Source organism: Zootermopsis nevadensis, unplaced genomic scaffold, assembly GCF_977971745.1.
Source record: "Zootermopsis nevadensis isolate Lab colony 2312 unplaced genomic scaffold, Znev_1.0 Znev_ptg000007l, whole genome shotgun sequence".
Taxonomy (NCBI): domain Eukaryota; kingdom Metazoa; phylum Arthropoda; class Insecta; order Blattodea; family Termopsidae; genus Zootermopsis; species Zootermopsis nevadensis.
In genome coordinates this window covers 3954788-3982581 of record NW_028259139.1, presented here as the reverse complement: position 1 = coordinate 3982581, position 27794 = coordinate 3954788, and the positions used below count along the sequence as shown (strand labels likewise).

At 36.2% G+C, this 27794-nt stretch overlaps 2 protein-coding genes across 6 annotated transcripts; one reads left to right on the top strand and one right to left on the bottom strand.

Annotated features, from left to right (window-relative positions):
* Nucleotides 1-209: 209 nt before the first annotated feature.
* HBS1 (translation elongation factor EF-1alpha (GTPase) HBS1) lies at nucleotides 210-27487 on the bottom strand. 3 transcript variants are annotated; one of them, XM_022065796.2, is made up of 13 exons: nucleotides 20498-20697; nucleotides 18734-18802; nucleotides 17529-17849; nucleotides 16699-16740; nucleotides 7581-7772; nucleotides 6739-6898; nucleotides 6046-6291; nucleotides 5062-5291; nucleotides 4651-4884; nucleotides 3527-3700; nucleotides 1621-1820; nucleotides 710-955; nucleotides 210-467 (listed from the first exon to the last, which is right to left on the bottom strand). In XM_022065796.2, exons 1-13 carry the CDS (start codon nucleotides 20538-20540, stop codon nucleotides 459-461), a joined length of 2166 nt encoding a protein of 721 aa, XP_021921488.1. In that variant the 5' UTR covers nucleotides 20541-20697; the 3' UTR covers nucleotides 210-458. The 3 variants fall into 3 exon arrangements, with proteins under 3 accessions (XP_021921488.1, XP_087200139.1, XP_087200140.1); XM_087344013.1 differs by lacking the exons at nucleotides 210-467; nucleotides 710-955; nucleotides 1621-1820; ... (5 more) ...; nucleotides 7581-7772; nucleotides 20498-20697 and adding exons at nucleotides 8221-16059; nucleotides 26071-26412; nucleotides 27304-27487; XM_087344014.1 differs by lacking the exons at nucleotides 210-467; nucleotides 710-955; nucleotides 1621-1820; ... (4 more) ...; nucleotides 6739-6898; nucleotides 7581-7772 and adding an exon at nucleotides 8221-16059 and having other exon boundaries at nucleotides 20498-20735.
* Hus1-like (Hus1-like checkpoint clamp component) lies at nucleotides 20734-25982 on the top strand. Of its 3 annotated transcripts, none has more exons than XM_022065798.2 (6): nucleotides 20734-20884; nucleotides 21950-22156; nucleotides 23829-23938; nucleotides 24190-24294; nucleotides 24743-24920; nucleotides 25731-25982. In XM_022065798.2, the coding sequence occupies exons 1-6, from the start codon at nucleotides 20833-20835 to the stop codon at nucleotides 25916-25918; spliced, it is 840 nt and encodes a 279-aa protein (XP_021921490.1). In that variant the 5' UTR covers nucleotides 20734-20832; the 3' UTR covers nucleotides 25919-25982. The 3 variants fall into 3 exon arrangements, with proteins under 3 accessions (XP_021921490.1, XP_021921491.1, XP_021921492.1); XM_022065800.2 differs by lacking the exon at nucleotides 20734-20884 and adding an exon at nucleotides 20959-21049; XM_022065799.2 differs by lacking the exon at nucleotides 24190-24294.
* Nucleotides 27488-27794: the final 307 nt, after the last annotated feature.

Sequence of the window (27794 nt, the reverse complement as noted above, 5' to 3'; positions counted from 1 at the left end):
GCATGAAGTTAACCACTCACCTCCATCTAGTGCCAAGGTCAATGGCTGGAGCTATCACTCACTCTTCCACATGTCTGCATGGTGTAGTGCTTAGTTACACACCAGGGACAACTTTGTCATCTTACCTTTTAAAGTTGTCTTTTAAATGTAACATCAAGGAAACTTGCTTTTATAGCTAAACATAAGCAATTAAATAAATAACAGAGAAATGAATCTGCAACATGAAACCAGTTCCATATATTTTTAATTATCTTTTAATACATTGGTATGTCAAAGTAAGAGTGTCATTCTTTCTAGAAGATAAAATCTAACTACAACTGTGTTTCACATACTGAATACTGTTATTATTTTTCATCCATTGTTAAGCAACAGAAATACACTTTTTGTCAGTCAGATTCCAGTCTTCAGCTTGAAAATCTCTCAGACTTCTGCAGCATCTCCAATGTACCTTGCACACATTAGAATATCTGTAAACAGAATATATATTATTGTATTGTATTATCTGTTAATGGTGGTAAAAAAATTTCTTCAGGCAAAACATGAACACAGAACTGTAACTGTAAAGCTAACTCAAATTATTATGCAACAAATGCAAATGTAAAAGGTTACTGATTGCATGATGGATAAAATATATATATTACATTACTTATTTGACTTTTAACCTTTGAGCAACATGTTTAAGATTCACTGTAATGTTCAATTTCCTTACCTGCGTAACAAGACCTGCAGCAACAGTAATCCCTCCAACTCTCAGCATGAATCGTCCAAGTTCCTTGATGTTCTTGTACAGTTCCAAACAGATGGGATGAGATGTTTCTAGCTCAACAACAGCATTTGAGTTGCGCACCAGACATCGTGGTCGTCGTTTGATAACCTCTCCAGAACTCTTGTGCAACTGAGCTACCAGTTTAGTGACGACAGCCTGTTCTAGCAATGACTGGTGATGGAGAATAACCTGCATTGCGCACAACACGGACACAATGAACACAACTTTATAACCTACTGTGAGCAGTACTGAGTGTGCCCGCAACATTAGACTGAAATCTCAAATTTCTTCAATAATTAATTTACTTTCCAGGACATTGACAAACTGCACAGAAATAAAATCAATGCAAGTAATCAAAACTGCAACTCCAACTGTTAAAACAACAACAGAATGTGATCACTAAACAATGAAACAAATGTGACTTACTCACATAAATACCAGGAAAACAACCAAGGAACGTTTTATCACTTCACTTCTTCCCCCCCCCCCTTAAAATCTGGGTCCTTTGTGTGGAAAACAAACAGCCTCAGAAATACTTATACTAAGTCAAACCATACCTGGTCAGATGGAACTCCCACTGTTATTTATTTTACTGGTATAAGGACTAAGAAATTGTTGGTGATAATGCACCTACACATTTCTTGAGTTGTTCATTACAGAAACTAATACTTGTGCTGAAAAATTATCTCTTGCTGGAGTTAAGAGCAGTTGCACCACACATGATGTATAACTACAAACCTACACTATAAAAGAACTAGAACAGTACAGAAATTATATTTACCAATTAAGAATCCAAACTCTAGTATGTGGAGAAAAGGTTTAGGATAATTAACATTCTCTCCCACTGAACTTACCGAATATCCTTTCGTTATGGGAAGTTTAACATTGAAGACGACAATGCGAGCTTCAAAGTGAGATGTGACTGGAATGGGCTGCATTGGATCACACAAGATATACCCCACTGAAACATTCTGCATGTCAATGCCTGACAGTGTTGCACTTACATGATCCCCAGCAAATGCCACTTGCACTGCTACATCATCAATATTCAAAGCTGAAAATAGTAACGTATATTTTAGACTTATTTTCTGTCACTGTTTGATCCAATGTCAAGACTAAAATCTTAGCCTGGGCACAAATTTTAGCCAAATAGTACCACAGGATGTATAAATAGCAACAAGATTTAAAATTACAGTTGTGTGCCAGCACATAAAATTTAAAGAAAGACTAGTAACTTTACATCTTACAATTTTAATTGTACCAGTATTTAACAATACAAAGCAATTATTTAAATGGATACTTTTTGTAATTTAATAACTACACTCTGATAGCAGAAACCATATGTTCAACACCGTTAATACCAAAGCCTGCCAGTTCTGTTTAGTTGCCATTCTCACAAACTAAATCCCTAAAACTCATTTTAATGTTAACCTCCTACTGTCTCCACAGTCTTACTTTCCAAAAGACTTCCCCACCAAAATTCTACATGCATTCTTTATCTTTCCCATCCTAGTTACATGCCCAGTCTAATGTATCCTATCTGATAATCACTGTCCTAATGACAGGGGTTTCTCTTCTGCGACTTCCTAAACCACAGTGCAATACTGAATGCATACTACTACTGCACAACACAGTGGCACCTGAAGAAAGCCATCAGGAGGAAATGCCCTGGTTCGCTGACAGAAAAATTAATCTTTCTCCATGGCAATGGACACCGCATCCCCATACAGCCTGCACCATAACACAACTCCTGGAACAGTTTCACTGGAAATATCTTGCCCACCCACCACACATGCCAGACCTTGTACCTAGTGACTTCCACCTCATCAAACTAAGGCCAGACTTTGACTTCCTGAACTATATTAAGTTTAAGAGGCCCCAAAAATTCTAAAGTTGAAATATATATCTATTATTTTGAATAAGCGCGAACATCAAAACATGGACATGAAAATGATGTGAATGAAAGCATTATATTAGCACTGGTATATAAAGATCACTGTGTAAAGCTACAGATTAAAATTTATAATATTTTTAAGGCCCCTCATAACATGAGGCCCTAAGCTGTAGCTAGCGTATGCGTAAGTTTGGCACTGCATTGAACCGATGAAGAACACTCTGAAAAAGAACACATCTGACATTATGACAAGGTAAAAGCAAAGGTACACCAGTTGGTGCAACCACTGTGCCCCTATTACCTCTTTGTGGGAATCAAACTGGTGGTACAGCATATGACAATAATCTCAACTGCCCCAGCAATTATGTGAAGAAACAGAGCGTTTGAAATTTATTGAAACAATAAATACAAGTGTAACATACCAATGAGTGTTACTTATTAAAAATCAGTTGTAATTTCTCATAAAACAATGAATCTAAATCGAAACACAACCTCCTATGAAGTTCATATTCTTCATTCTTGTGGTATGTCTAGTTATAGTCTCTACTTTCTAATTCTCTGCCTGTACAATTTGGTGAAAGGACCGACTACTGACATGTGAAAAGCCGAGCATGAAGTTAACCATTTCTGTACTAAACACAACATGTATTGCTTAGAACCACTGGCTGTTCCAGTCTGGATTTCTTCGGTGCCAGTCATAAAAACACATTCCAACAGCTCTCAACATTTGGATTCAACTATTTGTAGCTTTTAAACATACATTACCACATAGGTGAACTATCAGAAGAAAGTTACCTCAAATAAAAACCTCTATGGAAAGGATTAACATCATCAATAAAGAATGAGGTTGTTAAAGTGATACCTACCTTTTATTACAGCGCCTTCATTTTGAGGCTGGACAAGCACTTTGTCTCCAACCTGAACCATTCCAGTTTCCACACGTCCCGAGACACAAAATCCAGATCCAGTTCCTTTGAAGATATCATTTACTGATAAACGGAATGGTTTTGTGATGGGTCGTTCAGGAGATTTAAATTTATCTGCGAACAACAAAACAAATATAAACTTGATGCACCATTTTCTTGTTCAATTTCTGAAATCAACATAGCTACCAATTATCTCTTCACACACTGGTATTAGAATTAAGGAACATTTCATCTGCTTCAAAAGGTCAAATACCAAAATCCATTCTTATACCGATACACCAGGTGAAGCACCCCATCCATATGGTTACATACACACTCAAGATGCGACTTGGAAGAAAAATGTTTCCTTGAATCTTGGACAACATTTATGAACAGTCACACATCTGAAGCACAGATGTCAATATTATTTCTTTAAAATATACTCTGAACTGATAATAAAATATGAGACACTTGCTATTCTGATTTCTAATAAAGCGTGCAACATATAACCATTCTTTATCCTTTCACTGAGAAATACTGTATTTTCTCAATAAAACTAAAATAAAAAGCTTGTATTGGCTCCAAATTCAGAAAATAACTAGCAAGCCAAGTGCTTAAAACAGATAACACCAATTATGTAAAAATTATGAATACTAGCACTCATGTACATTAAATACACTCTCAACAATCACTACAAAGGATAATTCACTTCCACAAACTAAGCAATAACTGGCAACTTGGCCTACCTTGAAAGCTGTGCACTCATAGAGTACTGATATGAAATCAATTCTAAAGTTGACTGAACTGCAACTGCCTTTGGTTAAGCTGAAAACATGGACTCATGTCCAATGAATGAATATTCTGAACTACCCACTTTATTCAACCCTCTCAGGCCCAATTTTTTTCAAATAAATAACATGTTCAATGTTCAGTGTAAGAGACTACATTTCACAACCACATAAACACAGTAAGTCCAACAAAGGCAATCCAAACATCAACAAAACTGAAATTAAACTATAAACAATAAATAGCTTTATAAAAGATAATGGGTTGAAAGACACTGGAACACTAGAGTACCAACATACCTATAACATCCAAAAGGCATGGCCCTTTGTACCACTGCAGTAACATGCACTCTGATGGAGGAGAAATAAGGTTTTCTCCAGTAAGGCCACTGCATGGAACAAATGTGACATCCGATTCTCTAAATCCAGCCTGCCGAAGAAAGGCTCCCAGCTTCCCAACAACCTCTTCAAACCTCTCCTGTGACCAGCTGACTGTGTCCAGCTTATTCACCACAACACCCAGCTGACAAACACCTGAAAAAATGCTTATATTCACTTCATAAACCTTATGCAAAGAATGCATAAAACATTAACTGTAACAATGCCATGTAAACAAAGATTTATACTAGACATTCCTAGAATATTAGCAATTAGAGTGCTATGCCAGCCTTAAAACTACAAACAATATTTGAAAGATGAAGTTCTACTTACCCAATGATCGCACAAGCAGGGCATGTTCTCTAGTTTGTCCACCACTCTCAAAACCTGTTTCAAACTCTCCCCTAGTAGCATCTACTACCAGCAGAGCAACATCAGCCTGAGTTGCTCCCGTAATCATGTTGGGAATGAAGTCTTTATGACCTGGAGCATCTAGAAGTGTAACTACTTTTGTTTTCGTCTCAAATTTAGACTGACCAATGTCCATTGTTATGCCACGTGACCTACAAAATACAGATAAATGCAATGGAATTGGTTGTACAAAAGAGTGGTGATCATAGTCACTAACCAATGAAGTGATTGGCTACTTCAGATTTGTGTTAATCCTGGTAGCGAGGATATTGACTGCGGGCTTCGGTGTTGTGACATCGTGTGGCCTTGTAGGTGCATAAAAACATTTCAAAGCAATGTAATGTCACATCTAAGAAGACCATGACTGACTTGCTATTACATAAGTGGCCTGGGACTGTATTCTAACATGAGAAATGATAATTTTCCTTCACCATATCAGACTGATTTTGGAGCTGCCATAGCTTACCATGCAGTGGATACCAAAGGTGATTTCCCTGAGATATTAATATAACCAAGGCTAGTGGAAAGTCTGAGGATGTGTAAAGCTCCATGTCCATATCTGCTTTACACATTTCTAATGTGATGCATTGGGACATGGATAGCTTTAACTTTTATTTTTCAAAATTATTTTCTCATCTTATGAGCTACTGGTGAGATTCACATGACAAATCTACTTATTACATTACGTCATAAAACAAATTAATAAAAATTTAATTGAATCAGAGTTTCAGAAGGTAACAAATTAATTAACTACCCATTCTCCACTTTCAAACAGCTCATCTCACTTGAGACCCCATACCTAAAATTTCATTTTTCAGTAAAGAATGCCAATACAAATTATACATGTTTTCCCTCCTATCATCTGCAGATTGACAAGCATAGTTTGTTAAAACTCAGAATTATTACCTTTCTTCCCCAGTTTCATCCAGAATCCAAGCATAAACAAAGGACTGCTTTCCTAGTTTCTTACTCTCTTGCTCATACTTATGCATTATCTTCTTGTTAACCTGACCAAGTGAGTACAGAAGATGACCCATGAGAGTGCTCTTGCCTGCATCCACATGACCTATCACAACCATATGAAGCTGTTCTTTGCTTTGACCACGTTCTTGCTGGTAATGAGCTAGGATATCCACTTTATTGTCATGAGACCTACAGGATATAAACACAGATAAATATAGAATGTCTTTCATCCTACACTATAAAAATTAATTCTCTAAGTGTCAGATCATTTTCACTTCACAACACATTGTATAGTCAAGACCTGAGGTTCTCAAGGCAATGAATATGAAGATGACTCTCTTCTGGGTTGTCATGTAGTCTGGTAGAAGTCTATTTGCTGCCTTCTACTCTCACATTTTACAATTAAAACTCAGAGGATTGATCAGATAAATTTGGAGTCAAACGTTCTGATACGTCAGCAAATTGTAACAGTGACTGACAGGGGGTAAGAACTAAATTTTATTTCCTTATTCTAAGATCATCCAAATGCTGATTCCAAAGTGAAGCTCCAAATAGGAGCCAACAGTGAGACAGCCCTATTTTCAGTACTTAAGATTTGAGTATACTTGCAGTAAGTACTCAATGAAAAGTTCTCACCTTGCAGACATCTTCATTTCTTTCACAACCAAAGTCTTGTAATCAGACAAGCTATCAGTAATGTTCGCCCCCATGCTGGAAGGGCTCATTCTGCCAGAAGATGGAGACTGAGATCGAGGGGAAGCTGTATTTGATTCAGGCTTCAAACTGTCACTGCCATCTATAAAAAGTTTAATATGACTGCACAATTCACAAGAATTACTTTTTAAGATTTGTGATAATAGATGACGTCAAACACTGATGTGATGTAACAAATAACATAACCTATACTTTAAATATTACAGTGCCATTATCATTAACAGTGTAAGAAAAAAGTGTATATGCCAATCAAATGTAATCAAGATTTGAAAGTGCAATGAAATTCCAAAATGGTGTTCATGTCACATCATGTAGGTCAGTGCTGCACTAATGTAATCTAAGGCCAATGTTGTGCAATAGTTTTCCATCAATCTTAGGTCATTCTTGCACTAATATTGCAACCAGGATGTGGAAGCACAAGGGTGACCAGGCCTATCACCTGAGGTATCAGTCATTTGTCATAATTTACATGTAATGGCTTGAAAGAAATCATCACACAACTTTCCAATCATCATGCCAACATCAATTCTTAGTAAATTTGTGGGCAGACTTATCAGCCCTTATGCTTTGCTGCAAAGATTGACACAGCATTCTAACCTCAACTTCAGAGTCAACCGTGCCAGTTGCTGGAGGACGTCCCTTTGGGAAGAAGCTTTTATTTCCTCTCAGAAATAGCGACCCTCACTAACAAAAATTTCTGATTATCTAAAGATGAAAATATTTAAAATTACAATTGTATCACAAAATGTACTAAACACGCTTACCTCGTTCAGGTTTCTCAGTAGGTACATCAAAGCCTTTTGTGATGTTGACAGTTTTGGTGCCAGGAGGAACCACCTTTACAGTAGGTGCTGTAGCCAATTTCTCCTCCTGGAGAACGGTACCACTCTGCCTGCTACTAGTGCTGGAATCATCAATTCTAGGTTCATCAGGAATACCTGTAGATCGTTTAGCACCTAGTAAAAACCAATAATGTTAATGAAAAGCAATTTTCTCATACTAGATCATGCCTCAGTATCATCCTGCATGTAGATCTTCATGTAAACTGCCAATTACTGTTTGTTTTCAACCAAAATTAGAATGTGTTAACGAATTTTAGTGAAACTCCAAAATATCAAATCTTATGGAAATGAGTTCTGTAGCTCTTGGGTTGTTGACAGCCAAACAGGGAGAAGATAACAGCTGCATTTTTGCAACTTTTAGTTGCAAATGTTCCTATAATGAATTGCAGGTGTTGGTTATGATGGTTTCTATGCATATGTAATAAATCACTTAAGCACCCCTGAAAGTGAAACTCTATAACCCATTACGCTGTGCATGTGACATAAACATGCTGCTACATGGAATTTACATAAGGAAAAGAGTGTATGCATGGAAAATTTTATGTATAAAGTTCAAGATGGGTAAAGGGATGATGAACTTCCATTCATTCTCATCATACTAAAAAGATACTATTGCTCCAATTACAGATAATATCATGACTTCTTCACAAAACAAAAACAAAGACATACTGGCTAACAGTAACAAAATTACTAACTCTAACTTTCAAGTTCTTCTTCAATTCAACATTCTACTACAGCATGAGTTTTTACAAGCATATATTTTTATAAAAATGAGGTCAACTTTTATAATTCTGGCTCAGTTCAGAAGAATGTTTTTCTTCATTACTGCTTTTACATTGTAATTCAGTGTGGTTGCATCACACTGAAATATTAAATAAATCAATCTAAAACTGTTCTTAAAACATATTTTGTAACCGGAAATCACATATTCTTAATTCCGAATAAATATATATCTCACAATGAAAAACATCACCCTATTTCTTTATTGTTGCCAAAATCATATCGATTACTCAAAACTGACAAAAGTTCAGTTCAGTAAAAATATTAAATTAAGAAAAAACCTTCATTTATTAGCTACAAAATGTACAATATTTATAGTGTACCCTAAATATTGTATGTACCTAATAATTACCAAGTAATTCAGGGAATTTAAAACATGTGTCTTTTACGCACAGAATGTCCGATATCCGATATACTAAATAGGCTTCTTTAAAAGCCCCTACACTTAAACATATGCCCATTTGTAGAGCCAGTGCCTAAACAGTTCAACCCCATGTGATATTCTGTACATCTGTAAAATATAACCCCATACAGAGATAATTAATCAAAGATATTACATCAGTGACTGAATAAGACTTCCTTATGAATGATCAGATATAACTTCAGCTGGATCAATTTTCCTCTTCAGTCCTTCAACACAAAAGCTGGACACTACTTAAACTACGCAAAATAATTTTCCATCTTTACTTTCCAAATCACTATAAAACTAATTTGCCATTTCTTCTCATATTTCCTCATAGTATATTTTAAAGACAAATGTAACAACAATTATTAATGACGGATGCCAAATCCTGAATTCTCCTCCAGTAATTTTCCAATGTAAATGATTGTAACATACTCTGGACCCTATATTCCTACAGAAAGATCAATCTGTAATGATACAACTACATCATATTCAGAGTATATGAATATCTGGGTCAGTTTATACCAAGTAACCTCACCACTACAAATATTCCACATTTTATGGCTGAAAATCAAGAACTCCAACAATACCACCTAGCAGTAATAGTATTAGCAGTAAAACAATAATTTCATGTTATGAAATAAATACCTTCATCATTCACACATGCAAAATTTTACTCTGGAGAAACATTCTATGATCATATCAGACTAATACTGTAATCCTCACACATACAATCAGAATACAATATGGATATCCAAAATTTTATTGCTTTCATTTAAAGCACAGAAACAGAAAAAAACTGTCACTCCCTACATTAAAACATATGCAGAGCTTGAGCAATTTGTCAATACAGTATTATGAGTACAAAAATAAATTCAAAATTAATTTCCTATATATTAAATTGTAACTTATTTCATCAATTACTGCACATTAAATAGGTGATGAGAGGACAAGACAGACAAACATACTGAATGTAAACTTTAAATCCCTTTTCCCAAAATTCCACTGCTATGACTGGGCTTACATCTAATTATGTGCATCAATAAAAAAAATACTGTCACTGACATGCAAAGTGAGAACAAGTGTCCAACTGCCCATCCCCTACCCCCTCCCAACAGTGACATACATTTGCAGCACATGCAGATTATTCAAGGCTCCACCAAGTACATGTGCTTTTCAGTATGGATCTGACAGTCTCAGCCTTGCTATGCTAGTCTCGAATGATCTGAAACTTTGGAGACTCTTTGATTTGGTTACATAAGTCAGTATAGTGACTGGCTATGGACTGGACGACCGGGGCTCGATCCCCGATGGGAGCAGAGCAGTTTTCCTCTCGCCTCTGCATCCACACTGGTTCTGGGGCTGGGGAGTGATGCTGACCACTCACCCCCATCTAGTGCCAAGGTCAAGAATGAGTAAGAGCTATACCTGTTCCTCCCCCCAAGTGCCTACATGGCATATAGTGGGGCAGCTTTAATTTACATAAGTGGCCCCAATGGAATTGAGTAAGCCAGTAAACAGGCCAGGTATATCCAGCAAGTTGCTTTTATCATAAGTCCAGAGAAGACAGTGTCAGCTCAATGACATTATTGCAAGTATAAAGCTATGTGAATCGGGTGCCACAGCACAGATTTACATGTATATTTTGGCATGAAGAAAGACTGTTACAATCAATGTGAAGTGAAGACTCAAGACTGAGTTTTGAAAACTGGCAAAATATTAAGGAAGGAATTAATCAATCATAACAGTTTACAAAGAACCCACAGCATAATCAATGAATCCATTACAATACACATACAAAACCAAACACACTTTACTAAAAACTACTCTTATAGTATAAATAACCTCTAAAAATCAAGAGATTCATATTCTTCCTAACAACAAAGACATGATTCTTAAATAAAGAGATCTGATAACTAATACCAAATTAAAAATGTTGCAAAACATACAAATACATACAGATAGAATGAATGTTTGGTGCTTTTGAATTTATGTTATGCACTGTCATACAAAATCATTTTCAATTCTTACTTCAGAACATCAATTTTTCTTTGTCCCTTTCTTTCTTTTTCCCATATTCTTATGCAGTATTCCATACCTTCATTTTTGAACATGACTGTACTCCATTACACTATTACAATGTTCTCATGAAGGCTGTATACAATCAAACCAGCAACTGGCTCTTAGACAGTTAATGCACAGCATATATTGTGGTAGTGCTATATTTCCAAACCAAGTGCTTGAAAGAAGACTAGGACAAGAAACTTTAATATGTTATGCAGGACTGCATTAACATAAAAATTTAAGGCAGTGAACATTCATTCAAATATTAATAAAACTAAAAGTGGTAATATTCAGAAATAAATTAATCCATAATTTGAGAATAAAGTCAAACAGCAATAATTAAAAGTAATTTCATAATGACAACTTATACAATTCTTACACATAATTGCTGTAAAGTAAAACAGAATGTTGACTAAAAATGGCTCCCAAGTGGTGGTGTGATATACAGGAAAACCTCAACTTGACAATCCTCAATCATATTTCGATAAACAGCATCCTTCAAGGATCTTATGAAATGCCTGTTATAACAATAAAATTCCTTTCTGCCTACTGGTTTCCATGATAATAAACTCATTTTAATAGGATGTAGATATCAGGCCACAGTGCACAGATCACCAATGGCCCATCACATCTCTCTCCATGAAATCAAACAAGTAGAAAAAGCACTCTCCAACAGCATGGTTAATTGTAATATTTAAAAGGATCACACAGAGACTTTTATATACTTGTGCTATGGATAGATTATATAAATTTCTCATCTTAAGTCAGTTACAATATGTAATCAGTTACATATCTGTCATGACAAAATACTCAGCATTATTGTCATGTTATTTTCTTCAATTTTCATAAAGAATTGCATTAATATAACTAGCATACAATTAAATGAGTATTGCAACACAAAATTTCAAGATCTTAATGTTCAATGATGCTAATTTTGTTACTAACATCTTAAATGGCATGGTACTCAAATTTTATAAAACTGGTTGATTAAACTCATAACATTGATATTGTTGGATCAGAGGCCACACACAGCTCTCTAATAGGATTCTGAAAAGGATACTGGGTCCTTCTGAACTTTAGACAATAATTCATGTTAACCATGTTTGCCTAACACTTTGAAAAACAAAAAAATATTCTTCCTTACTTTCACAGTTCTGTGGTAATCCATATACTGGAACACAGCCCAACTGATCAGATAAAATGCATCACTAGTCAGCCAGGCATTGTTAGCTGTCACATGTTCATAGCAAGTGTATGCCTGAATTAGAAACAGACATGAATATGTCTTTCATCAAAACCACCACACACAACAAACCTAGTTTCTTTCCAAATGATTTACGTAGTTATGTAGAAGTTTACTGATGTTTCAGAGGTCTTTGCTGCTGCTGCCATCAGAGCAATTAGCCCCTGATGATGGAGACACTACACGACGCAACAACCTAGAATACAGCCATCTTCAGACTCACTAATGTGGAAACCTCAAATCGCATTTAAAAATACTTTAAAAATGAAAACTTCCTTTACTTATTAACAGAGCCAAAGACATTAACAATCACATTAACAATTACTGCAACATGCTGAAGTCTCTTCGCATGATTAAAAAATTTGCATTTTTTTCAATTACTTCCTTTCTTCACGGCTACTTTTACAATGAGGCCATGACTAGTGCCTTCTTTTCTTGTAAGGTATAATCCAGTTGTCTCACAGATATAATGTACATGTCGGAAAAATCATTATTTCTTTTCCTTGACAAATTGTTTAAGCAGAGATGCTTGAAATTTAACGATCTTGGAACAATAAAATCACTCAAAAAGTCCTTTATGTAAAGTTAAAGTCTTACAAAAATAAAACAATACCCATATCGCTCACAGTGAAATTGCGTGTCATGTGTTCAGTTTCAAAAAATTAGAGTAATTTTAGGTACTAAATATACTAAAACTAAACCTTTAAAAAGTCCAATGTGTAACATACATGCTCTAAATGAAGTCAAATGGCTCACACTTGTGCATAGTTTCTTAAAATAAAAAGCAGATACTTTACTATAAATTTCACAATTTTCTTTTGTAGATTTTTATGACAAACCCAGGACAAAAAAGTAAATAAAATCAAAACATTCCTATAATTTAAAATACCTTTTAAACCACATCAAATGCAAGACAATGATGATTTATTTCCTGCGTGGATGTCTCTTAAATATGAATGCCTAGTTTTATACAGAGCTGTGCTATCAAGAACACAGATATGATATTATTCTTGAAGAGTAAGAAACAGGAGTGTGAATGCATGTACATACACATACGCACGATCATGCACACACTGTATTTGATCTATATAAATTGCTTAGTAATTGTACTAGATAAACTTAAGTTCCAAAACTGGATGGAATGTATCAGAATGTGAAAATATGAAGGAATTAAATGTGACCAGTCACCACGCCATCAGTCTAAATGTGATGGAATTTAAAATTTTACTTATATGACGTAATCTACAGGACTATACAGGCAGAGCAACCCTTTGCATATTGGTCAATAAAGGCAGTGAAGGTAGTGTTACAATTAATGACAAAATACGACTGGCATGTCATGATAAAAGCACAAATATAATTTTCTTTCATAGGCTTTAAAACTGTTATTATCAATCTGTTTATAAAATGTAATAACATGACCAATGAATTAATACATATATACTGCTGCAACTGTACAGTAATAGGGCCTATTATTTATTTTGAAATAGTTAATTTATTTGATTCCAGATACCAATGTCAACATAAGTAACAAGAAAACATCAAAACATTGCAGATGCAGAGCATGGATCAGACTGCTTCAGAAATGACTGAAGCTGTGAAATATTTCATTTGAACCGCAACAATCTCAATGAGCAATAAAAAGGAGGACTGGTGTTTCCACAAAGAGTTCTACAATTTCCGGAGATTCGAGGCTCTTCGGATCAGTTCTACAATTATAAAAATCCACATCCTGATAACTACACCTGCTACTCTACTAAAACTGGTAAACTGTTTAAGTAACAGTCCATTACAAGGTAAAGTCAACAGAGAACCACCTGAAGATGACCAATTAAGGTCAAAACACGATTCTTAATAAACACTGACAGTATAACTGTTGAGCAGAAAGACTGTCAACCTAACATCCACATCCCAGAATAAGGACAAATAAACGTACACATTTTTTTAACGTAATAAACTAAACTAATTTCCTGAAAAATATATATAAAATACCCAGTTTCTCTGATACACTGAGGTTTTCGTCATATTTCACTTTCTCCTTCGATGCTTCAAAACTATATCATCAGGAGAATCTGTGTTGAAACTGAAACATACAATTTTATTCAAGCTTTCCTTTCTGGGAGCAATATATGGGATGGGTAATTGTTTCCGTTTCCTGCAAAGAATTATTCCAAACTGTGATCTTTTTTTATGATTTGGTAGTTTCTGGTTAAAAATGTTTAAACTAACATCCAAATTTAATGACAATTCAGGGGTCTCATGCAGAACAATATCAGATAACACTTCTTGTTCTGTGTCTTGTAATTTTGAGTCCACAATTTTAGGTTCTGGTTTTGCAGATGATCGTGAAGATTTTGAACCTGGAGATATAAGTGCATGTGTCAAATCAATTTCCCAGTCCATTTCATTTTCTTCTTCAGTCAGAGTTCTGTTCACTGAATTGTGTTCAACAGCTGCTACACCAAAACTAGTGTCAAAAGGTGTCTCATAATAACTATCAAGTTCACTCAAAACTTTCTTTTCACTTCCAGAATTTTGAGTCTGTAAGCCTGTTGCCAAGTTGTCAAATCTCTGGCCTACAGGAACCCCTGGTTCTTTCCCAGCTGACAATGACCTTCTATTTCCAGTAGAAAACAGTATACACGTTTTCAAGTCCACATATTCATTTGGGGAACACGATACTGGTTCTACCTTCTGCAATCTCTTCAATTCCTTCATATGTCTCACGTCACTGGTCTTCAAATCCTCATGTACTTTCAATTGCTGAGATACAAGATCAGCTAAAGATAACACAGAGTCTTCCATTTTCACCTGCTCACATTGTGATTCAACTTCTGCTTGTGCCAAGAACTGTTCTTGTGTTTGTACTTCCGACTTCAAACGTCTACTTGCAAGTTTAGCCAGCAATGAAATATTATCATTACCTGTGGCATGCAGTTTGGTTTCTTTATTATGCCTATCAGCAAGTTGAGCAAGTGATGAAAAATGATTTCCTTCTGATGGCAAAAGATCATTTGCATCTGATGAATGTTTATTTGCAAGTTTGGCTGAAAAAGAGAAACGATTGCTCTTCTCTGATGGTAGCTGAGGTTCTAGTGTTTCTGACAAATGCTTCTTTGCAAGATGGGCCAGTGATGAGAAATGACTACAATCATCATATAATTTTGATTCCAACATTTCTGAATGCTTATTTGCCAACATGGCTAAAGATGAGAAATTACTACTCTCCTCTGCTATTTTTGGTTCTGGCACGCTTGATACCCGTTTCTTCGCAAATTCAGACAATGATGAAAAACTTCCACCTTCATCAGATGCCAAATCACTTGGGAAGTCACAATTATTCATTTTAACTTGGTTATGATGTTTCAGAGATTGCAAAAAAGAAACATTACCACATCTATCTTTGATGATCTCTTCCTCTGAATTATTTCTTACCTTCAATCTAAGTCTAGGAATGTTTAGTTTGCTGGATGATCCATTTCCCATTTGTTTAATGTTACCTGACATTGATGATTCAGAAGATAAGGCTGGATCTTCAGAGGTTTGTACACAAATATTTGTATTATGCATTCCTAGACCTGTGCAAGACCTAGAATTATTACACACAGCCTCTACTATTAATGGATCATTTTTTAACACCACTGTCAAACAACCAGAATCAACACCTTCACAATAAGTAACAGGACTGTTAACATTGTCGTCATTTAAACACATTTTTGACAAATTGCAGAAGTTGTGCTGTAGCTCAATATTCTGAGTGATGTGAGGTACTTCAGCAGCTAATAAGGCATTATACCTATTCCCCAATATCTCCACATTTTCTCTCAAGTTTTTAATTTCAGTATTAGACACAAAATTAACAAAAGAACACTGTGGTGCAGAGATGACACTTTTGTAATCACCCTCATCATCTTACCTTCCATATTGGCATTTAGAATAAGAATGGTGATTTCCCAAGTGGTGTTCAACAGGCCATGACAGGATGAACATGAAAAGAAAAGAAAAAAAACGCCATGCTGTTACACACTGATCATCCGTATCACTAACAGAAATCCTAAAATGGCTGTCTTCTGGGTTGTAGCACCATGCAGTCTGGTAGAGTATAACTTTTCAAATGTCCTTGCTGCCTCCATCATCAGGGCAGTAATGGTTCCAACAAGGACTTCTGAAATGCTGGCAAATTTCTAAAAAACTACACGGCACCATAACCCAGAAGACTATCTTCTTACTCATCACCGTGTGAACCTCAAATCCTAACAGAAACTCTAATACAAGTTTTGTTATGGAATGATGGCTAACAAGTAGCCCAGAGGTCACACAGATCTCTGCTTTGTTCTAGCTCAGAGCCACTTCATGATAGAATAATAGTCTACTTAAGAGATCACAAAAGTGCCCCTTCAAATACCAAAGCTTGCCATTGGGCCTAATCCTCAGTCAGTTCAACACAGCTCAAATTTTCAGTCTACATGTGACCATTAAACATGATTTTAAAACAACAATTCATTCACATAATTCCAGTTCAGATAAAATATTTACTATATCATTCTTACCTCTGTCTCTGGTTCTCCTCTCACGTTGTGGTTTCGGAGCATCTGCAAAATATCAAATAAAATGAACTTCGTAAGTATAAAATTAATGAATCCCAACAAAAGCTTTATTAAATAGGAACTGTCCTAATCACAATTCATATACAGTGTTTCTAAATTACTGCAAAAATTTAGGGGAAAAAAGTTCATGAGCATAATGTTATATGTATCACAACAAATGTTTTCTCTCAATTTAAAACTTGTCAAGAAAGTTCAGCGTATAGATAAAATATTTAGCAGAAAATGGTTCTTAGGTCTTATAATTATGAATGACAAACAGGAAAGGAAATGGTAGTTCTGGCCTCTTGAACATGTTGATGTGCACAGCTTCCACAACACACATACACAATCATAACCTGAAGATAATATCCCAGCACTTCCTTGAAAGGACAATGAGAAAGATTGCAAAAGTACTGTCTGGGTAGATAGTCACCAATCATGATTCAAACCTGGTAGGCTGAGAAGAAAAAACAGCTGACTTATGGCAGTGACAATCTGCTTGGTATGATACAATAAATTATTCTCGGGCTACCAGCCATGTTAGGTGGTTGAAAAGCAAGAACCATCCTCGTATACGCCCTCAGGGTAGCGAGGACAAAGATGGTTCTCAAAACATTGGTTTTTCGCCTTTCAACCACCTGACATGGCTGGTAGCCAGAGAATAATTTATTATACTTCGTTGCCATGAAAGCTCCAGATCATGTTTGGTATGGTGTTAGCTGTATATTGGCATTCCTGAAGACCCCTGCTCTTGTAAGTACTACATGACATATACAAAATACAACAAAATTCACCTGCTTCTGGTTTTTCTGCAGCAGAAGTTACACTGGTCAATACAGCATCCAGTGCCTTATTGAAATTAAACTCATTCTTCAAGACTGTATTGATTAAAACGTGCTCTGGAATGGAGTCACCAATAACATTGCGTATTTCTTCAAGGCACGAATGCAACCGCACTTCATCCACCTTGCTAAGATCAGGCCGTTGGTACTTGCCAGAATGATTTTGTTTACAAATTTCTATGTTTGACTCATCTTCTTCTGCAATGTCATTCTCTTCATTAAAAAAGGCTGACATCTGAGGCTGCCTTGTACGATCAAACATAAACTGAGCAGCTACAACACACAAGCAATTACAGTTCTTATTATTAACCAGGTGTAATTTCAGATCATACATCATCAGAATCTCACCATATTTGGACACCTGATTTTAAATGGAAATTATAACTTATTAGAAAAACATCTTGTGCTGTAAACTATGTTTATTTTAAAATGTAAGTGAATAATATCAGAATTAAATTCATATAACCATTTCTGCAATTAAGGATTAGCAAGAAGAAATATTTCTTACCAACCAAACTGAATGGTTGGCCAGTTTTCTTCCTCAATATCTACTTGTTAAAATTCATCATTATCACAACAAACATGTCACTACACCATACACTCAGCTAGATCAATCTAATACACATTATACTTCTCTAAGATCTCTTTTCCTCACCCTCCATTCTATGCCTCCAGAGTAAAAGAAAAAAAGGTCATTCTGCTTCCTTCCACATCCTTTCCAATCCATTATTTATCTTATCATCTGACACATGTTCTGAACCAACATCATGCTGAGCTACAAATAAAAATTTCTCCAAAGATATGTTCTAGCCAAAATGTTATATCTATTTGTTGATTCCCTCATATTCTACAATGCCCCCCAAGGCTATTCTTGCTTCATTCACATAAATGATTTGGGTTAAGGATACAAATTATTCTCCCAATGCACACCCTTAAATTCTCTCTACATATAGTATTACAGAACCCAAAGGTCCTTTCTGCTGAAACAAAAGCACATCTTAAGCCAGCTCAATGCAATCCAGATCCCCATAACCTATTTGTGATATCTTCTTACAGGACCATACTGGAAAACGTGTGTTTTTTTTATTTCCATCGTCCAATGATATATGCTCAACACAATCTACCAGCTGATATAATTACTTTTCTACATTTCTTACCATCACTTGGTGAGATGCAGTAATCATCTTCCACAGAATGACCATAAACATCATCAAATCCGTCATATTCTGCAAGAAAAATATTTTATATTATTGTAATTTTGTGTCTAAAGCAGCAGGTAACATGGTGGAAATATGAGGTCTATACTGTACAGTATGGGATACATTTGTGTTTGATGGATGTGCTCAAGGCACTACTGCATTGCCAGTTTGCGACAGCTGCTAATTACAAGTAAACAATCTACATGAAGGCCACACATGTACTCAATGTATTGCAGAGCAAGCTGTTAACATCCTACACAGTGTCACAGCTATAGCAACATACAAAGGCATCATTCAGCACAAAAGAGACAGTTGGTAGAGCCCTGGCATGAAGGCCATAGATAACTACAACTGGGGAAAAGACTGTAAAATAGGAGGAAAAGCCACTGTGAAGAGACACCAACATCATAGCTCTCAATACCTAGTTCTGCATATAATGTACTAGTAAAAAAAGCAATGAATGTCTGATTGCCAAGGGCTACATCTACTATAAAAATTTGTGATTCCTCGTTGTCGTCAAAAAATGACGTCATCAACAATGTCAACAGATATTTGTTTACACGGTATTGTTGTGGAACACAACAATGCCGAGTAAACAAATATAACGCTTCACAACAAAGAAATTAAAAAATATCAAGCCAGTCGCATTATCACTGCTCCAGAACGCAACCAAACACTTGAACCCCTCAGAAGGGGGGTTGTTCAAGTGTTTTAACCCCCCCCCCCCATTCGAGGGAGTTAGTTTAGTTTCTTACTCAAGATTTTAAAACGCAACCCCCCCCCCCCGAAGGGGGGTTTGGTTGTTTTTCAAACACTTGAGTTTTTTAAAAACTTGACCCCCCCTCCAGGAGCTCCGAAAGGGGCGCTCTGCTCTAGTATACAAAAATCTATGCTGTGTAACTATCAAATCTGGGATATTTGTGATCATCACCATTCCTGATACTATTGCAAGACAGCCTGAGAGGTGGCTGAGTTGGATGTGATATGTTGAGGGAGGCCATCCTCATGTTGAAGGAGGGGATAGTGCTGCTGATTCTGAGGCAGAGTGATTTACACATCTGGGTGCTCATCACTGAGATCATGGACGAATTCATCCCAGAAGTGGACATCATGCAAACTAATGATGTCTCGACTCTGCACCAAGGACATCGATTAAAGCTTAATGGAAAGTACCTATTTTGTTCATGAATGTAAGCAACCGAGACCAGAAGCCAGTAGGAGGCACTACCCTGTGCACACATGGAAGGAAAAAATACAAAAATGATTCAATATCATAATAATGTGATCCAAGGTCATTCTAACAAGTGTGTGATGAAATAAGCGACAGGCAAACATGGATAGGTCCATGACGTTCTTCACCTCAGCGACGCAAAAAGAACTAAAACGTAATTTTCTGAAGATGATCGTCTTCTCGGGTGTTATGCTGTGCATCAGATGTCCTTACTGCCTCCATAATCAAGTCTCATCACCCTGATTACGAAACGTTGGTCAATTTCTACTAACTATATGACGCAAGATTATCGTCATCGTGAGAACCTATTGATAGCACCAACATGCTTTTCATAGCATATCAAAGCAAAATTTGAAAGCAGCGTACAAACACCTGTTTCTTCAATGAGGAACAAAGGCTACACAATGCTGTACGGCAATGCACCCTTGTAATAGAACACTGAAAACCCATATATCCAGTATTTACTTGTCATGTAAAACGGCAAATTATACCTTCGGAATAATCCATTGCCCGCACAATTCTATGACGTGACATATTGTAAATGCTTTAAGTTACCATTCTCAATATAGAAAACACGTGAAAATAATGGTTCAATGCATTAGCCAACGTATTAACTAACACATACAAAACCCACTCCACACTCTCATTGCAAAACAGCTGCTATGGTAGAGAACACAGATACTAACAACACACACAAAATTCCTCTTCTTTCCAACAGATATCGCCAGTATGTGTATAATCTGTGATATTGTTGGAACGCACTTATTGTCTGTCTTCGGTTTGGATTTCCATTGTCCAACGCATAATTGTCATATTAAATTTCATTATGAAGTTTAGAGGCAAAATGACAGATATCATATGTATGAAGCAATTTGCTAGTAAGTTTGAAGCAGATATAAATTGTTTCCACATAACCTCTAAGTGCACTTGTCAGATACTTCCCATGGTTCATAGTTTATTCCCTCCAAAGTACAGCGTGCCAGGAATAGATGAATGATTGTCTGCTGTAAAGGGCTACTTACAACCAAACCCAGACCGGCCAGGTGAATTGCCAGAAAAAATAAACAGCATTCCGCTCGTATATCCGAGGGACCACTGATTGCATCTCCAGGCTACAGCAAAAACACGACATGCACATAATACAGAAACCAAGTGCAAAATGTCCCCCAATTCAGTTCTGCCAATGACTGGCAACTTCCGATTCAAAATTCGGGTGCTTACAAGATTTTGTGTTCTTGTGGCAAGGTGTATATCAAACAAAGTGGCCCATCATGTCACTAAGGTTACAGAACACAAGTCACCAGCCACAAGCAGTAGCCAAGTATTCTACAGCTATCAAAACAGAAGTCAACATTAGCAGCCACCATCCCCACTTAATCAGGCAACTGATATATCTAAACACCTACACGACTTTAATTGCAAAGATGGCTACAGGCTAAGTAAAGCCTGCCTTTATCTGCTTTCCCCCAAACCACTGAACCTATCAGGCCCTCAAAATCGGTGGTCCACAATCACCTTACCAAACCTTGTGGTCGATGAACAGCCACCTCTCCTTTCTACATAGCTGCTGAAAATCATTTTTTGTCCAGAATCACTTCTGTCACTTTCTTTCAAAATTCTGCCACCTCCTTTCCTCAACCACATGTTTTCCTATTGGATAGCAGTCCTCCCCTTCACTCCATCAATCAGCACCATCTAATTTATCTCACCACTCACCATCTGCCCTCTATAAAGCCTCCCATCTCATACCCACCTTGAAAGCAGTAGCTATACTCTTTGCCAAAATATTAGTTAATGCAGAAACATTTGACGCAGCTCTCACCCAAAAGCTGAGCTATACATTATACATTTACAAAATTAGTCTCTTTTGGTAGTTTCACTTCAAGACTAAGCAAGTAAAATGTTTCAGTTTTGCATTTTCATAATTCCTCTCTTTGTTCCAGATATAATTGTCACTATAGCAAAATTATCAAAATTGTGTGTTGTACGACTTACAAAGGACTTCATGTACTTTATCATTGTGGAAGAAAATGTAACTGTTGGAAAACCCATGGTCTGGAGTGTATTGGAACAAACACACTTTTTTAATGAATACAACATGGCTGGAGTTTCAGAAGAACAAAATGAAATATATCTTGAATTTGAGACAGGTGTGTAATTTTAATGAATTACCATATAAAAATGTTGTGCTTCAGCATGATACTTATTGGTGACAGTGCAATCAGGATTCAGTTTCACTTGCATTAAGGATCAGTCGAAGAAGTTTATTTTGTGCAAGAGAACCAATAAAGTCTACTTTGTATGCTGAAAAATTGCATCAGTTTTATTCACTCACTGCTTACTTCATTAAACTCACACTCATGTACAAAGTTTGATATTAAATTTGTGAACATGTTTTTATAATGTCTCATTGTTTCAAATTTTTCTTTAAAGTGTTTATTCTTGGTTTATCTGACATCACATTCAATAGCTCAAATTTAATGATATTGAATAATGAAATTCAGAAGATGTGGAAGAATATTTTTATGGCCTAAAACAACCTTGAAAACTTACAATCAGTCACAAGCAGAGAATTTTAAGCTGAAACCTTCTGAATAAGAAACTAGAGTTCTAACAACTCTACTATTACACGCAGTATCTTCAGATCAAAAATAACTTATGCAGTCACCATATTACTTTCTATTTTTGACAAAAATTACTTTTACAATAATTGTACATTTTATCATAAATATTTTAAAAATCCTATATAGAATTGTACTTGCCTTTCCCTACTTTGTATTCAGCCATTTTGTATATGGTGTTGCTTGATTCCCAGTAGCATGGCTTTCTTCCTGTATATATTGAATATCTACCAGTTTGTTGTTTACGTAACATAATGTATTGTAGCGTGGGACGGTATACAACCTTGATTGTCAACCCTGGATTATTCACGTCTGCTGCCCCGAATCTGATTTTCCGACTGAATGCTTGGTTGGATTGTAAGAGACCAATGTCCTCCAGCAATTATCAATTTAATCAAACTAAAACGTCTTTTACAACACAAAAATGATCTACTCTACAACACACTTCACCTACGAGCGATTCACAGCTCAGCTATCTTCGCACTTTCCTTCCACACTCTCAGTCGGCTTTTAAACGAATGCAACAATGTCTATGCAACAATGCCAATAAACAGACGCAACAATGTAAACACAACAATGTAAACAACAATGCTAAACGCAACAATGCTAAATGCAACAATGTCTATAAACAAACAACAATGTCAATAAAGAAACACAACAATGCCAGCCGCAACACGTCACAGTATATATCCCCTTGTAATAATGTTGTGAGTATTGCCAGTCTTAAAATGAAAGTAACTAATTTTGTTATTTTTGCCATGTTTACTATAGTGCAGATGGAAGTAAACACATTTTCCACATTAGTCAGTTGTACTTCTTGAAACAGTGAAACATTCATAAAAATCATTATCTTTATCACACAGTTTAACATTTTAGGTTTTTCTTCTTTTTTTGTTGGGGGGGGGGTGTTAACAGGACAGCTGTAGCAAGCAGGAGAACTGATTCCTTCATTTCACAACAGAAAATACAGAGAGTATAAAATCTCAATATAATTTTGTCACTTAACCAAAGTTAGAAGTTTGTGTTTAGTCAACCAACATAAGTATACGCCCATTGTACATATATTCCACCCACTTTCATCTGCAGGTATATGTACATGATTTCTCTAAAAGGGTTAAAAAAATCAAGTGATGACATACATTTCTAATTGTTATTTATGCGACTAGAACTATTTTTCAGATAATTTTTTCTTCCATTTTAGATGTCATGGCCAGATCTTTGAGCTCACTCAGGGTTTCTCATGGAGCTAGATCAGTAAAAATGAAACTCACCAATAAGAAGTCACCTTGCTTAACTTTTGAAATACAGTTGGTAAGTGGAGGATGGTTGAAAGGCATGGATACACAAAAGTAGCAGATGCTAAACAGTTCCAGTATTTTTGAAGTTGTAAGTGGCTAAGGGAAACGTGAATATTATTATGACTATTAGTAAGTGTGGCTTACGAGGCGAGGTATTTAATTCTCGATTAAGTACTCGTGTTAAATAACACTGATTGAAATATGGTGGGGCAGTTATGAATTCTGATGTATGACTTGAAATGTGTGTGTGTTGTACGGTTTCAGTCAGAATTGTCACATTCCCGGTTTTGTGTCCATGATATTCCAGTTACTGTAATACCTCGCAGGGAATGGATTATGCTACAAGAACCTCAGGTCACAAACTATAATGTAAGGATGAATATAGTTGTTCATTTTTCTTTATATTTACCATCTTTCTTGGTAGGATATATATATAAACATATTTTACATTGTAAATACTATAGTTATTCAGGTTGTAGCATTTAAAATTTAAAGTTTAAAATGGTAGAATAATGAAAAATATTAAACTTTTATTAAAACTATTTTAAGAGAAATAATATGTTGACCGCATGAAATATCTTGATTTGTTGTTGAAGGTGTTGGTTCTTTTAGTTTAAACATAAAAATTTTATGGTGTTCAGTTATCGACAACCAAGGGTTAATCCTTCAAAACCCTAAAATCCATCAAGCAAATAATGAGTGCTTTCAGTAAGTTGTTAAGTTTTTCAAATGTTGTTTTGCCTTCATTGCATTCTATAGAGAAATGCTGTACATATCATAATTTTCAAGCTGTCAGAACAATGTTTGTGTTCAACAGGTGAGCATTCAGTTGCCAGGTCTGAAGCTCCTACGTACTATCGCAGAGAGAATGAAAGCCTTAAGTTCATATATTGTCTTGTTGGCCAATCGTGAAGGAACTTTAATCCTTAAGGTTGAAACACCAGAAGCTACAGTGTCTACACATTTTAAAAATCTCACCGTGGAAGACAGTGGAGGTACGTAAACAGAAAATTCTTAATACATTAGTTATGTGTCTTTAAAATGGCACTTTGGTAAAATTTCTTTGTATGCAGGAAACATGTCAATTGGGATAAGAATACTTTAAAATTTATGATGAAATAATGTTTGGGACAACTCAATTTGAATTTCGTAGGCAGAAGAAATTACCTGGCACCACATAAATGGGTTCTGCTATAGGAAGACAACCTCTTTCGTGAGTGTTAATTGGGTATTTGAATGAGCTGGAATCAATTTAACCCAATGACTCCCAAGAAATGTGATGTTATTTCATATTGTAAAAATCAAAAAAATTATAAATTCACTTCTTACAAAAGATTAATCCTTCTGATGATCAGATGCCTACAGTTTCAAGTGAGACTTTCACTAGATGTATTTTTAACAAAAGTTAATGATTCGCGGGACAAGAATTTTGCCATGTAGAGTGGTTCTTTGATATCCACACGGGTGATGACCATTAAAATGAGAGAGAAACAAACACTGCAAGAAAGAGACAGCGTGCTCCAACTTCCACTATTACTCACAAGAATACTAGTATTGGATCGTGTCAAATCACTGGATTATTCCTCGTGTTAGGCCTAGGATTATGTTTTTAGAATGCAGAATGTGGTCTTCACGCTCCCCGACAAGCTCGAGCAGCGACGTAGTTCACTGCAGATTTCACGCTTCTCCTCTGCATGTCCAATCGTACATTCAACACTTTGGCTTATAGACGTACTCAAATAGACGGTGAAAATCAATATTACACTTTTCAGAATCAGTGTGTCTGAACTGTTATCTATTTTCAGGAGATGAAGAAAATGATGAATTCTTCTCGGCTCGAGTGGATATCAAGAAGTTCGTTCAGTTCCTTATGAGTGAACAAGTTAACCCTAACAAGGTGCTATGCAAGATCGTAGATGATAAAATGGTGGCCATGTTCTTAGTACATGAAGACATTGTATTGCATTACTTTTTACCTGTAGTAGCTGTATAAAGGAAATGTTCATACTGTAATTTGTAACTATTTACAGAAGATTCTATAAACCAGTATTACTCGCCGTACGCCTTTTCCACATTAACTTCAAATACAAAACTTCCTTCATTTAGTTTATCATTGCACTCTTGAAAGTCAGATGAAGTACTAACCTGCAAATATTGCATCGTATGTGTAACGTGGGTCCCTCGTCACCATGGCGTGGGGCATCTTCAGGTTTTGGTTGGAGAAGAAGACCTCCAGATGTGGAGGTAGCCCCATATACAGTGCATTCCGGTTAATTGAGACACATCGAGACTAGAATACTTTGGCCCAATTATGCAAAGTTCCACGTAAAGAGTTAAAAAGCTTTGTTCTTTAAGATTTGTCCCCAAATGGCTGCCCCGATCAACCGATGGCCCAGTTAACCGGAATTTTCTGTATACTCCATAAGCAGTCACAACCATCGAGGGATGGTCCTCTGGCTCGTAGGTTGGGCTGGGTCTGACAACTTCCTGTCATAAAAAACAGATGTTGCAAAATATTACAAAGGGCCTTAGATGGGAAGGTAATAATTAAATGAATCTTAGGGAAATATGTTGGAGGGTGTGGATTGGATTCGTCTGGCTCAAAATAGGTACCAGTGACAGGCTCGTGTGAATTGGTAATAGACCTTTAGATTCCGTAAATGGCACGAAATTTTTGTCCAGCTGAATGTGCTGTTAACTTAACAAGAACATCTCTCCTCCATCGAGTTAGTTAATGTTTGACATTTCTTCAGTTTCAGAAGACCACAAATTGAATTCTAGTGTAGCGAATGACATGCTGACTGAGGTTTTAATGTTTTTTTCCTTAATCCCTGTAGGCTAGCCATTTGCTAACCTTCATGAACTAACAAAATACAACCAGTCACGGCGGCAATACTCAACTCATGCAATTTTTAGACGTTCACTGCTTTGAATAATGCAAATCCAGGGAGAAATGGTTGTGTCCAAGTCACTGACATGCCGTTCCCAAAATTGATGATTCAGTTATAATTTATTGGAAGACAGCAGTGATTATAGACCAAACAGTTATGAGTAGCAGAGAAAGAGATCAGGGCGATAAATCGCCCTGATGATGGAGGCAGTATGACCTCCGAAACGTTGGTTATCATCGACCAGACTACAAATCGCGATAACCCAGAAGACAGAAATCTTCATACTCATCGCCCTGATGATGGAGGCAGTATGACCTCTGAAACGTTGGTTAACATCTACCAGACTTCACAGCACAACAACCCAGAAGACAGAAATCTTCATACTCATCGCCCTGATGAAGGAGGCAGTATGACCTCCGAAACGTTGGTTAACATCGACCAGACTACAAATCGCAATAACCCAGAAGACAGAAATCTTCATACTCACCGCTGTGAAAACCTCGAATCCTATAAAGCATATGAGTAACTGCAGAACTTGGATCTTTCCCGCGTATAGACTACAATGTCCAATCTGGAGGTCCACTGCCTTCAGGCATGTTCAGAAACTCTAAGTCTTACAGCCCGAATATCTTCATGAGAACATCACCAGTTATAGTTAACAAGGTTAAATTTGCGTTTTCCAGCTATTCGATTTGTTACTGTTAACAAAGATAGCAAAGTCATAACGTGTTATCATTAATTTAATGTCAGAATCTTATCATTTGTATTCTCTGTCAATTGAGCGTGAGAATTTCTCAAGGGAAATCCAATGTATTTTTATCGCGGGGGCTACACAGTGAACTGTGAAAGCCACAATGCGAACTATCTAGACTAATTCTCCAACAAAAAAATACAATAACTGATACCGTCATCTTTCTTTCATGATAATTGAGCAGAACAATCACAGTTTAGAACACTCGATCACTTGATTATAAGATC

Excerpts from the sequence above, each read along its gene's own strand:
- HBS1 (XM_087344013.1), bottom strand. The coding sequence starts at position 26,179 with ATGGGGCTACCTCCACATCTGGAGGTCTTCTTCTCCAACCAAAACCTG. Across the intron at positions 18,803-26,070 it reads ATACGATGCAATATTTGCAG|AATATGACGGATTTGATGAT; the intron begins GTTAGTACTTCA and ends TTTTTCTTGCAG. Across the intron at positions 16,741-17,528 it reads TGCAGAAAAACCAGAAGCAG|ATGCTCCGAAACCACAACGT; the intron begins GTGAATTTTGTT and ends GATATTTTGCAG.
- Hus1-like (XM_022065798.2), top strand. The coding sequence starts at position 20,833 with ATGAAGTTTAGAGGCAAAATGACAGATATCATATGTATGAAGCAATTT. Across the intron at positions 22,157-23,828 it reads ATATCTTGAATTTGAGACAG|ATGTCATGGCCAGATCTTTG; the intron begins GTGTGTAATTTT and ends CTTCCATTTTAG. Across the intron at positions 24,295-24,742 it reads CTCAGGTCACAAACTATAAT|GTGAGCATTCAGTTGCCAGG; the intron begins GTAAGGATGAAT and ends TGTGTTCAACAG.